General features: G+C 40.9%; 1 protein-coding gene across 2 annotated transcripts; it reads right to left on the bottom strand.

Moving 5' to 3' along the window:
* Positions 1–3935: 3935 nt before the first annotated feature.
* On the bottom strand, positions 3936–12626 carry HENMT1 (HEN methyltransferase 1). Of its 2 annotated transcripts, XM_069862034.1 has the most exons (7): positions 12573–12626; positions 11081–11209; positions 10046–10158; positions 8875–9009; positions 8288–8470; positions 6505–6682; positions 3936–4582 (listed from the first exon to the last, which is right to left on the bottom strand). In XM_069862034.1, the coding sequence occupies exons 2-7, from the start codon at positions 11195–11197 to the stop codon at positions 4172–4174; spliced, it is 1137 nt and encodes a 378-aa protein (XP_069718135.1). In that variant the 5' UTR covers positions 11198–11209; positions 12573–12626; the 3' UTR covers positions 3936–4171. The 2 variants fall into 2 exon arrangements, with proteins under 2 accessions (XP_069718135.1, XP_069718136.1); XM_069862035.1 differs by lacking the exon at positions 8875–9009.
* Between the last annotated feature and the right edge of the window lie 627 nt (positions 12627–13253).

Here is a 13253-nt window from a genome sequence, read left to right as displayed (position 1 = left end):
AGAAGTAGCCGTACCATGTATCAGCAGCTCCTGTCTCAGCTGTATTTCAATTCAAAAAAAGGAAGAAACTTTACAGCAGACTGTCTTAGAATTTCTTTTGTGGGTTGTTGTCTCTCTTCTGGGTTTTAGTGTCCCTTGTAAGGAAAACAAGTCCTGTCCAAACAGTTCTTTATCTGGCAGGAAAACATCTCCCAAATGAAAATAAGGCTCTTGACTGAAAATAAAGCTGTGCACCACTGTTACACACATGTATGTTATATACCAAGGCAAACCCATTATTGTGGTATAGGAAGAGATTTTTCCTTTACCACTACAGGAAAAAAAAGGCAGAGATAAGAAGTACCAGAATTTGAATGCTTTCATTGAATACTTTGGTGCATTTTGTAGGCCTTCTGATGCAGGAAAACAACAACATAGAGACAAAGATTAGCATGAAAAAAAAAATATTTTCTCTAATTCTTAAGGCAAAGGCAAAATATGTAGTTCTGTTCCCTCCCCCCTCGGCTGCTCCTTCTTGCCTGCTCCCCTCTTCCCACCTGCTGCACCACTACAAGTTTCTGTGACCAAGAAGTTGATTCAGTTCCCCATATGCCCTGTATCGCCTCACAGTGGGATCTGCCAGCAAGAAGGGGAAAGGCAAACACACCTTAATACACTTGTTAATGCTTCTGGGAGACAGGCTGGTGTAATTTCATTGCTTGCTTGTTATAAACTGAAAATTCTAAGTAATTATTGTAAATATTAATTAAGTAAGCAATAATTGTAAGTGTAGGTAATATAAGTAATAAGCAAGTAATAATTAAGTATCGTTTTTTTAATGAATGGGACAATCTCAAAGCACAAGCTAGCAAAGCTCTGCCTGGGTTTTGTATGCACTGCCCTTCTGATCACAACTAAAATTGCTCATGGTCTTGTAAAGAAAACACTATTTTGGGGGGAGTTGTTTTGGTTGTTATTGAATGGTTCCCCAGCATCCTCATTCGAGTACCTGCTAGTCCCAGTGCATTTTATTTTCAGGGTGTTCCCAGTGAACTGCTTGCACACAGGACTGTACTAAAATGTGTTTTCTTTGTGAATGAGGAAAAAAGTGCATAAGTATTTTTCTGTCATTTCAGAAGCCCCTTCATCTGTTTCTTCTACTCAGTCTGAATTAAAAAAACAAAGTCCCAGCAAATACTGGTTATGAGTTACACATAACCCTGCTGGAACCAAATGATCCAAATCTCATTTGTTAACATAATGACAAGCATGGAATAGAGCCCAACCCCATGGAAACCCATGGGAGACAGGACCAGAACAGTCACAAGTTTATTAGCTCAGAGATCTATTTGTCTGAGAAATCTCTGGGGAGAAAGACAATAAACTCCTCTGGCTCTTACAATGAGGTAGTTTTATTTATTAAAATAAGTGAGGGGATATTGTAATAATTTATTTATACCACCTCCTCACTTTGTTATTATTAATTTAATACACTGATCGGAAACATTGTGCTCAGCTACTCTGACCCTACTCAATCCTTACTAACTTGCTCAATAGCTATCAAGTTATCTCCTTTATATTCAGGATAGTGCATTGTTTTTTTGGGTTGGTTTTGGTTTTATATCTACTCAATTTGGATTTCACACTTTTGAGCAACCTAGGGTTGATCTGTTTTGAGATGTGTGTGCCATCTCCTGGTCAGTAATACTGCCACGTGCAGCCTGAAATGTTTTATCTTCATAACTTCCTTTCAGCATCCTGGTTTGAGACATCAAAATTAGCTTCAGCCTGTAGGTTTAAGTGGGACGCAAATAAATCACAGAATCACAGAATAACCAGGTTGGAAGAGACCCACCGGATCACCGAGTCCAACCGTTCCTACCAAACACTAAACCATATCCCTCAGCACCTCGTCCACCCGTGCCTTAAACACCTCCAGGGAAGGTGACTCAACCACCTCCCTGGGCAGCCTGTTCCAGTGCCCAATGACCCTTTCTGTAAAGAATTTTTTCCTAACGTCTAGCCTAAACCTCCCCTGGCGGAGCTTGAAGCCATTCCCTCTTGTCCTGTCCCCTGTCACTTGGGAGAAGAGGCCAGCACCCTCCTCTCTACAACGTCCTTTCAAGTAGTTGTAGAGAGCAATGAGGTCACCCCTCAGCCTCCTCTTCTCCAGGCTAAACAACCCCAGCTCTCTCAGCCGCTCCTCATAAGGCCTGTTCTCCAGCCCTTTCACCAGCTTTGTTGCTCTTCTCTGGACTCTCTCCAGAGCCTCAACATCCTTCTTGTGGTGAGGGGCCCAGAACTGAACACAGTATTTGAGGAGCGGTCTCACCAGTGCCGAGTACAGAGGGAGGATAACCTCCCTGGACCTGCTGGTCACGCCGTTTCTGATACAAGCCAAGATGCCATTGGCCTTCTTGGCCACCTGGGCACACTGCTGGCTCATATTCAGTCGGCTGTCAACCAACACCCCCAGGTCCCTCTCCTCCAGGCAGCTTTCTAGACAGACTTCTCCCAGTCTGTAGCACTGCATAGGGTTGTTGTGCCCCAAGTGCAGGACCCGGCATTTGGCCTTGTTAAACCTCATGCCGTTGGACTCTGCCCAGCGGTCCAGCCTGTTCAGATCCCTTTGCAGAGCCTCCCGACCCTCCAGCAGATCGACACTTCCACCCAGCTTAGTGTCGTCCGCAAACTTGCTCAGGGTGCACTCGATGCCTTCATCCAGATCATTGATGAAGACATTGAACAGGGCTGGACCCAGCACTGAGCCCTGGGGAACCCCACTTGTCACTGGCCTCCAGCTGGATTTCACACCATTTACCACCACTCTCTGGGCCCGGCCATCCAACCAGTTTTCCACCCAGGAGAGTGTGTGCCTGTCCAGCCCAGAGGCTGACAGTTTCTCAAGCAGAACGCTGTGAGAAACTGTGTCAAAGGCTTTGCTGAAGTCCAGGAAGACCACATCCACAGCCTTTCCCTCATCCAGTAGCCGGGTCACTTTGTCATGGAAGGCGATCAGGTTAGTCTGGCAAGACCTGCCTTTTGTGAATCCATGTTGACTGGGCCTGATCACCCGGTTCTCTTGCATGTGCTTCATGATAGCACTCAAGATCACCTGTTCCATGACTTTCCCTGGCACTGAGGTCAGACTGACAGGCCTGTAGTTTCCTGGGTCCTCCCTGCGGCCCTTTTTGTAGATGGGCACAACATCAGCCAGCCTCCAGTCCAGTGGGACTTCCCCAGTCTTCCAGGACTGTTGGAAGATGATGGAAAGGGGTTTGGCCAGCACATCCGCCAGCTCCTTCAGTACCCTAGGGTGAATCCCGTCCGGCCCCATAGACTTGTGACTGTCCAGTCGGGCTAGCAAGGCTCTGACCACCTCCTCTTGGATCACGGGAGCCTCATTATGCTCTTCTAGCTCCTGGGTTTGTACACAGACGGAACGACCCTCCTTACGACTAAAGACTGAGGCAAAGAAGGCATTAAGTACCTCAGCCTTTTCCTCATCCCCTGTCACTGTTGTCCCTTCTGTGTCCAATAGGGACTGTATGGTCTCCCTAGTCCGCCTTTTATTATTTATATATTTGTAGAAAGATTTTTTGTTATCTTTCACTGACTTGGCCAATCCAATTTCTAGCTGAGCCTTAGCCCTTCTGATTTTTTCCCTACACAATCTCACTTCCCTCCTGTAGTCCACCCAAGAGGCCTGTCCCTTCTTCCAGAGGCCATAAACATTTCTTTTCTTCTTGATATCCCTCAAGATCTCTCTATTAATACTATAAATACTGTGTTTATTCACAAATACAGTAGCCTAATCAAAAGACCAACCCGGTAATGAAGAGCTGTGCTCTATGAAGTACTTCAGTACTTCACAGAAAACCTTAATTAAAATGGATTTAAGCCAGTGGAAACTTGGCACACAAAACAGCACAGCTTGAAGATAGAATGCAGTCACCTTCTTTAAGAAACAGTCACCCACTACACAGAATTTATTATTTTAATAAAGTTTTGGAACTCATGTTTCATAAACACACTTTGTCAGAAGCACTCATTTTCACCAAAAGAGAGAAACGCTGATGGATAAATGCTGAAAGGTTTAGAAAATATTTTCTGGTTCCAGTTAGCACACTGAACACACTGTCTTAACAGCTACTAAACTTTCATGACTTGAACTGAACTTTGTATGAGAAATCTAGTACTCTTCATTTTCATATTCTGTACTGAGCATCAAAGCAGAACCATCGCTGCTCAGTGTGACTTTGCCTGCAATAAGCTCACAGAACTTCTCAAAGGTACCACAAAGCCGATTCACGTTGGGAAAAGAAAAGATTGTTGTAAGAGGTATATAAACCACATTTCCATCCACAAATGGTTCCATGCTATTTTCAACAACCAGTGTTTCAAGATGCTCTGAAAAACAGTCCACTGAAGGTTGGAATTCCAGTTCCGTCTCAATAAGATCATCACTATACTCCTCAGGTTCTGGTATTAAACAGCCCAGCAGACTTTGTTTAATTATTTGTGCTCTGAAAATAACTTCATTGACCACTGCATTCTGCAGGTACTTCTCATCTTTAAGACTTGGATACACTGCTTGAAAGATCTTTAAAACATACAAGAACACATGAAATGTTTATCATTATCATAGGCTCAGATTTTAACATTTGCTTCTCAAAAAGACCTTCTAAAATGTGAGCACATTTTTGATTCAGTCTTGTTTTGCTTATTACATTAAACATTTCAGATAACAGAAAAACTAGACTATGACTTGATTTTATGTATTACAACTACAATGGCAATTGCTATAGATAACAGAATTTCAAAAAAATCAGGCTTCTATCTGCAAGCTTGCGGTCAGGCAAGGTGAAGCCCTGGCATTCTTTAGTTCTCTTTAATCATTCTCTCACTTCCCATAGCACTCAATATGAGGCTCTGGTGACAGTTACACAGCCACAAAGATTCTGAACTACTTCTGAACTGTCATCAGGAAAATTGGACTGCAGCCATGTCTTTCATTCTGTTTTCAAGTGTAAAACATTAAATATGCTCTCACAGATGCAAAGAATGCTAAAAGAATAAATTGTGACATCAAAATGTGTGAACTTGTACTACTTTCTACGCTGAGCTGGACTTAAAAGCAGGTAAGGAAACTAGGCAGGCAATCTCCTGCCCACTAGTTTACTACCAAATGCTTTATACCAACACCCTACCACTGCAGTTCCACAGTCTACAACTATTTCTTCCCACTTTCTGATTACACTTTGAAATGTTGATTTATTCCTGTAAAAGTAGTTACATAATAAAATAAAACTTAAATTGATAGTCCAAGTTTGGTAAGCAACACATGAGATAACACTCTTGTTTAAACTCAAATGATACTGAAGTGAAAACTCCCTCCATAACCCTGTAACACAAAATAATGCAAGCAATTTCTAGTATGTCAGTCACCTAGATGTGTTTCCGAGACTGCTGAGCATTAAAGAGTACTTCACAATTCTATTAGGGGCAGTAGATGACAGGTGAAATTTCAACTGCATAGAAGGTGTTTATAGCTTGGAAAGTACAGAAGACACTTCCATAGTGTCACCTTACATTTCAGTTCAGGTCACAATTCACTTGAAGATACGTATCTATCTTTAAGCAAAAAAGTGAAATTCTAGAACATGTTCACTGAAACAAACAATTTTAAGTCTTGTAAGATTAAAAAAAACCCAAACAACCAACATATTTATCATTTTGCATTATTACTGCATGTTATCTCGGAAAAAAAAGGTCCTTTGACCACACGGCACTTTGATGCATTTAGGTTTGCTGGTGTAACACACTGCAACACACAAGAGAGCACTTTACAAAAACATTACCTGATGTTATCTTAAGTGAATGCCATTTAGTGCTAAAAACCAAAAAAGTCTGATATGCACCACCAGAGAATGGGATGCATGGCAAAATCCCATGCCTCTGCAAAACCCAGACTTGGCTACCAGAAAACACCTGAGGAACATCAAACACTAGAGGAAAGCAAATGCCATAAAACAGGTGCTTTCAATCCAATTCCTGGGAAATTCCTTCCTTCTGCTATTTCACCAGACTATACAGTCATTCAAAACATACACTGTTAGAAATGCTTTTTCTATGCTTTTTAAATCTATCTGAAAAATCTGTGTCAGTGCCAACAACCACATGATGAAAAAAACATATCATTAGAGGAATAATTACAAAAATAGTGCCACAGCATGCCTGGAAGGAAGGAATATTTTCATTCTGAGGATACCAGCATGTTAAAATAAGAATGATGATCCATATAGCTAGTAAACAAATATCCTAAAAGTTAAAGGCCTTTGTACCATTGAAAACACAAATCATGGACTTGGACTCTTTTGATTTGATTGTGTGTGTTAATTGAAGCCAAGACTAGCTAGCAACAGCACAGAATATTGTAGTGAGAACACCTTCACAGGCAGGTTGTAGGAAACTTCTAACTTGAACTCTTTATTCATCCTCCAAAAGGAAGAAAATAATACTTACCGTTTGGTAAACAGCTTCGGTAGGTTCCTCAGACTGAACAGACTCAATAGTTTGAGGACGTTTTCTAACAAACACACCTATTTGGGTACAAAATCCAACATCCTCCATTCCTGTTGGTGGGTGTCCTACACCAGTAAATTCCACTGAGTAATCATAGCTTCTAGCAGTCTCTAGAGCCCTAAGAAAGACAAATTATTTCAATCATACTAAATGTTGATCTTATAATGTGATAAAGATGCGTTCTCTAACAGAAGCAAGGCCTGTGAATGCTTGAGCATAGCTTCTCCAATACTCGTCACATGCCTAAAGATAATCATTGTCAAAACCTGGTGCATCGGATCTGTCATCATATGCCTATCGTAGTCTGAATTATTTGGCATTAGTAATTTAGGCAACCAAACATTGCTGTTATTTCTAAAATATCTACATAGAATATACATGCTTACAGTCGCTTATTCACTGTCTTAAATGCACTTGAAAGTGAGCAAAACACCACCATTTTTAGAGAAAAAAATTGAGAAGAATCCATAGAGAAAATACACACCTCAATGCCACAATAGACTAGTTAACAGAAGGAAAAAAGTGAGATTTGTTGTAACTGTATAAAGTCTACCTAACCAAGGTTACAACAATTTAAGTGACATCTGCATGAAAATCAGCCTTCCAGTGGTGAGCAACCACTGATGGGGCAGGGGTCTAAAATGGCACTACTGACCTGCATCATTCTCCATGAAACAGTAGTAAACTAAATAAATGCCTCATTATGTAAGAAAAAATTGCAAAACTTACCTTTCAAAACACAAAGACTTTCTCATTTTCAGCTCAAAAAATATCACTCCTTCAGCAATATATACATTTTTAATCCTCATAAAACCAAAAGCAGGATCTAAATATACTTGAAGTCACATCAGTGGTCTCTAAGGCGTTCATCCTTTAGCTAATAATGCAGGCAGGTTTTAGTACCATTATATTATTTAGGGAAAAACATATGCTTCAAGCTTTGCAAAACTATATACTCAAAAATCACTGCATATTTTAAAATCTACGGCAGAAACAACCTAATTTAAGGGGCAATTATTCTAAGACAATTTCTGACCAAAAATTGGCTACTGAGATATGGCATTATTTACTGTACCACATATCTTCTTCCACAACTGCCAGACCGTTAGATGTTATCACAGGATATACATCCCACTCCTCCTTTATTTCGTTTTCCTTACATCTACTGATATCAGAATAAGATACATCTCATGCAACCCTCTGTCACATCCATGTTCTGTGTAAAATCTTTCCTTGTGCCATGATCCACTACACTGTCCCCAACTCCTACATGCTCTGCTGATATCACTTTATAAATCTGCATGCATATTCTTACAGAGAAGTCCTGACTAATTGAGTGCTTTGATTACACACCACACATAGCAAGCACCTTAGGTTTTTATGAAGCATTTCTATAGTAGGACATTATTATGTGAAGAGGCTGATTAGTACCTTAAATTTCAAATACGTTATTTTTAAAAAAGATCTAGAAAAAGACAAGTTAAAGTTCTAAATATCTTTTTGCAGAGCAGTTAAAAGCAAGCCAATTTAATAACCACCATAAAATAAAAACCTACAGAGCGTGCTTAACTACTCATTACAGCGAAATGTTTTACCAAATCAGCAGGCATGAAACTCCACTGACACCATATGACACACACAAACCATTCTGAAAACATAGTTATTCCTTTTCCACATTACTGAACAACCAAAACTGCCGACACACGATGTTCAGTGAACTCACCAGCTTTCAAACTGTGCTCGGTTCCATTCAAATTTGTGGTCTGGATGCCTGGATAATATCAATCCTGGAAGCAAAGGGTTAAATTCAGCATTTGGAGTAGTGATCACAACTATGCTTGGAGCCATGAAGCCAAACACCACTTCAGGAAACTTCTTTAGTTCTGATTCTTCCAGGTGCTCTATTCTGTAAAGAACAAGTTCATGCATGTCTTTGAAAACTTCCTATTATAGTTCAATCTTCTTAAAAAACAGTCAAAAAAACCCCGAAACCCCTATCTGTACATCATAATTTGAAGTCTAGCTCTGCAATATTAGCACTGGCACTGTGACTGAGCAGTATTTTAGAGGTTTTCATAGGAGAAAATTTTCCCTTGCCTTTTGTATTCCTTTCATCAACATCCTTCTCCCACCACAAGCAGCACCACTTGGATTTCTTAGTACGGTTAATTTGAGTACACACTAGAAGATGCCACATGCTGCTACTCTTCTGCTTGAAAGGTTTCATCAAGTCTATTTAGAGTATGGACAAAATTCCAAACTGAACCCTAATGAACTTCGAAAAATACAGTACTTTGGCCTAATACTCACAGTTCTATACATGTCACCAAGTCAAAGCCGAGCATGCAAGGATCTTTATGGGCAACCGAACCATGATGCAAGGTAACAGTCAGGGATCTTTCAGCTGGTTGCAAATAATCACCAGGAAGAGGAGACAGCCTATGCCTACAAAAGTATTAAAAACAATGTCATAGAAAGACAAATTGTGGATGTGACTAAACTAGCCAACACCCCATACAGATATCTCATAAATCTCAAAAAGGTTAACTATTGTACAGGGATTAAAAAAAAAAAAATTCTAATGCAAACACTTGTTACAACTATCTACAACAGGACAAAAAGAGCAGAGGAGTTAATCCAGCATTTGTTCCTCATGTTTACAAAAATTTCCACTATAACCTGGAGCCACTTGCAAAGCCTCTAGTAAATAATGAGTGTAGCTCAACTCCAGATACACAGGCTTAAAGACACTTTACAGGGTTTGGGAGAAGTTATGACTCTTTTTTTTTTTTTTTTTTTACAAATAAAACAGACTGAGAACTAAAATACTTGTAAAATTAATTATGAAACACTGCATCAGATGAAATATACAATAAGCATGACATTACAGGAAGATATTTTTCTTCATTCTTGAGAAAGAGCAAGTCATAATGTCAGCATCAAGATCCTATGTATTCATTGAAACTGTATCAATCAGCTTCCAAGAGAGAAACATTGGTGTTCCTCACCAGCCTGAACCATGCTTCAAAGATCCCAAAACCTTCACATTTTAGAGCCTTCTAAGGCAGGCACAAAACATTGAGCTACTCTTCTCATTTGGAGAAGATTAACAAGAACAAAGTCCCCAACGTGGTGACTAAAACAGATTACATGCACATTTCAAAAAAAATCAGGTGCACATACCACAGTAATGTCATGTGTTAGCACCTTCAAAACCTGTTACTTCGCCAACCCACACCCCCTAAGGGCCACTCCATGGCTTGGACCTTTGCTACATCAAGGTGATGCCATGCATCTGCAGCCCAGCAGTCCCCAAAGACACATGCAGTGGAACCAAATAACAATAGTGGGTAGCTCATAATTTGCCCAGCCGGTATTTCTGCATTTACCCTCATTCTGAAATTCTCTACAAGAAATCATGTAACACGCCACTGGGTCAAGCCAAATACAGAACTTAAATGAACACAACGCAAGAGCTTACATGTTCTTTTTCATTACAGTTGCACACACATCTAGACCAGCTAACACTTCGATACAACTGCAGCGTTTCAGTATCCAGAGAAGTGTACAGTCAGCACAGCCTAAATCTGCCACCTATAAATTAGATATTAAACAACATGTAAATGCTGCATATTTCCAAGTAATTTCAGAGATTCTCATAAAGTAAAAAACTCATATTTATGTCAAAATAACATTTTAAATATGAAGTATTTTGTGATTGTAACTAAAATTTACAGTTGCAAGCAGGATAGACATGTAATTGAAAATTCTGTTTAAAAATGCATGCAATGATCCTACAAGCTATTTTAAATAGATTAACCTTTTCTTATTGCAGCTGTAAATAAACACATGTAGAACATCCCACTGACTGGAGAATGTTATGCACATGAAAGCATATTCTCTCAAATCACAGTAAGGTATGATTTTTAAGTATTACAGCTGCAGCAATTTTCACATTCACATCTGCTTTTTGCTGGCCTTATCGCTATCCAAAACACTGAGAACAGGCTCAGCAGCAGCCAGGCTAGCAGCAAACAATCTGCATAAAAGAACTTTACAAGCTCAGTCTAATGTTTAAGTGGGAAAGGCTGAGGATGAGTATTGAACCGAGAGCCCCAATACCCACACTCCTAATGTCACTTCTCACCTGTGAGAACATCCATGTGAATGATGACGTAAACCTGATACCATATACGGAACTAACAGCTCTAGAGAGCAAAACCAACCTATGATGGAAGCAGCTTGAAACAAAATCCTCGGCATTAAATTAAATCCAGAATTCCACCTGTTTGATTCCCCCCTCTTCCTATTGATAAACATTAATTATCTGCCCCTCTGAAAAACAAAACATAATCATCAAATGTCTACTATGACAATTCAGTTTTAACAACAGCTCCTCTGACACCATTGCTTGGTAATTAGGTCAGCAGGTTATCTACACATTTCCTCTCATCGTTAGATACCTAACATTAACTTTTTTTCGCATTTATAATGTGAAAAGAGAAAACATACCAACCTTCTTAGGTTTGTGTTTCTCCACTAAATCTTTAACAAACTGGTAGCGTTGTTTGTACAAAGGAGGTGTAAACTTAGTAATTCCTGTAAACTGTTCTTCTTGAAATTCCTTATCCATATTTTGCAGATGCTAAAACAAAAAAGTTAACTCGTATTTTCTCAAGTACTTTATAAGATACCAAATAACAGAGCGTGCTCTTTTCAGTGATATTCAATTCACAATTAAGCAGGGGCAGACCTGATCCCAGTTCTATTCAGAGAATGACAAAACTGTAGTAATCTGCAAAATTAGGCACTAACTGCTCCTTTCACACACAATAATGTAAATAACCCTTTTATAAACATTTATAAGTCATACACAATTATAAAGATGCAAATTTCATAATTTGTTATCCATCCGGCACACCTACGCAGTGTTACCCCTGCAAGACATTAAATGTTTCTTTGCTTTTTTGGCCAGTGCAGAAAAATAAATAATTCCTTGCTCTGGTGCCTGCCTTCTTGGCTATACAATTTGTTTCATATTACAATTCAGATTATTTTACATATATATTTGTTTAGGAACAGCTCAACGCAATTTCCACAACATAATGACTAGCAGGAAATCTCTGACTAATTATTACATTGTGCAAGAGGAAAGGTTCTGCTTGGCTTTCGCTTTATATGTACCAGGAGGCAAACCTCGCTACCAGCACCTGCATTTTCTAAGTCAACTACCATAACCCAGCGTGGCACCGGTCATACCCAATAGCGTGCTTCCAACTCCCCCACCTATTATTAAAAACTACAGTTAGCACACATATTTTACGAGAAATATCCCCACAAAACCTAAATATAACAATGAGTGAACCCCATGGGAACCAGCTAAGGGAAGGAAGGTGCGTTCATGGTTTCCAGAGCCATCCTCCCAGGCGGCACCACCAGCACCCTTTATAAACTCATACAAGGAGTTACTATTACAAACAAGAATATTTTTGACTTAAGCTAAAGTAAAGTTTCATCTAAGCAACTGAAGGGCTTGAAAGTTAGACAGAACGCTGCTCCCACAGCAAGTTTTGCTTCGAAGATTGTTTTTACAGACATCGATCATTCTTTAGAGAGGATAACGCCTCATTTTAAGCACGATTTGAGCTGAACAGATGCTGGTTTTTCTATCAGCACCCCTTTTTTGTAGCCTTTCCCCGTCTCAAACGCAAGGTCAGGCAGAGCTGGCTCCAAAGCTCCGGATTAGCGAGATTTGACAGCGGTGAAGTTCAGAACAACATTCAAAACAGTCCTCGGAAAGGAGCAGGACGCGCCTCAGATTCCTGGGGAAATCTATCCACACATGCGTGACTGGGAAATACACCCCGGCCCAGCTCGTCCGGCCACAGATAACGGTGGCCCTCCCCGCTGCCGCCCCGACAGCGGCCGCTCGCTCGCTAAGCCCCCAAAACGAGCCCCAGAGGGTTTATCCTCCCCATCCCGCCCCTCGCCCGGCCCCCATTCCCCACCCGGCCCCGCCGGTCGCCGGCTCCCTGGGCGGCCGGGGCTGCCGGCGGCCGCGCCTGCGCCAACGGGGCCGCCGCGCGCCAACCGCCGCGCGCCAACCGCCGCGCGCCAACCGGAAATCGCAAAAAGAGGGGAAGAAAATCGATGTCTTCTGCAGGGAGGACACGAAACTAATAGGGATTAGTAGTAGAAAAGAAACCCGTTCTTTATTTAAGCTAAAGTTTTCTCTTCATTGATAAGTTTTGCAGCTGTTTTGTGTGTTTAATTATCTTGTAGCATCAATCTGTATCAACCGTATCCTGGGCTGCATTAAGAATATGTGGCCGGCAGGGCGAGGGAGGGGATTCTGCCCCTCTGTTCCTCTCTTGTGAGACCTCATCTGGAGCACTGTGTCCAGTTCTGGAATCCTCAACATAAAAAGGATACGGAACTGTTGGAATGGGTCCAGAGAAGGCTACAAGGATGATCAGAGGGCTGGAGCACCGTTCATATGAGGACAGGCTGAGAGAGTTGGGCTTCTTCAAGAGAAGAGAAGAAGGCTTGGAGAAGAGAAGGCTCCGAGGAGATGTTATAGCAACCTTCCAGTACCTGAAGAGGCTACAAGAAAGCTGGGGAGGGACTACCCATAAAGGCTTGTGGTGATAGGACTATGGGTAATGGGTATAAACTGGAGAGGGGCAGAT

Source organism: Phaenicophaeus curvirostris, chromosome 8 (assembly GCF_032191515.1).
Source record: "Phaenicophaeus curvirostris isolate KB17595 chromosome 8, BPBGC_Pcur_1.0, whole genome shotgun sequence".
Classification (NCBI taxonomy): domain Eukaryota; kingdom Metazoa; phylum Chordata; class Aves; order Cuculiformes; family Cuculidae; genus Phaenicophaeus; species Phaenicophaeus curvirostris.
The sequence above is the reverse complement of the archived record's forward strand: the minus strand, read 5'-3'. Positions and strand labels throughout refer to the sequence as shown.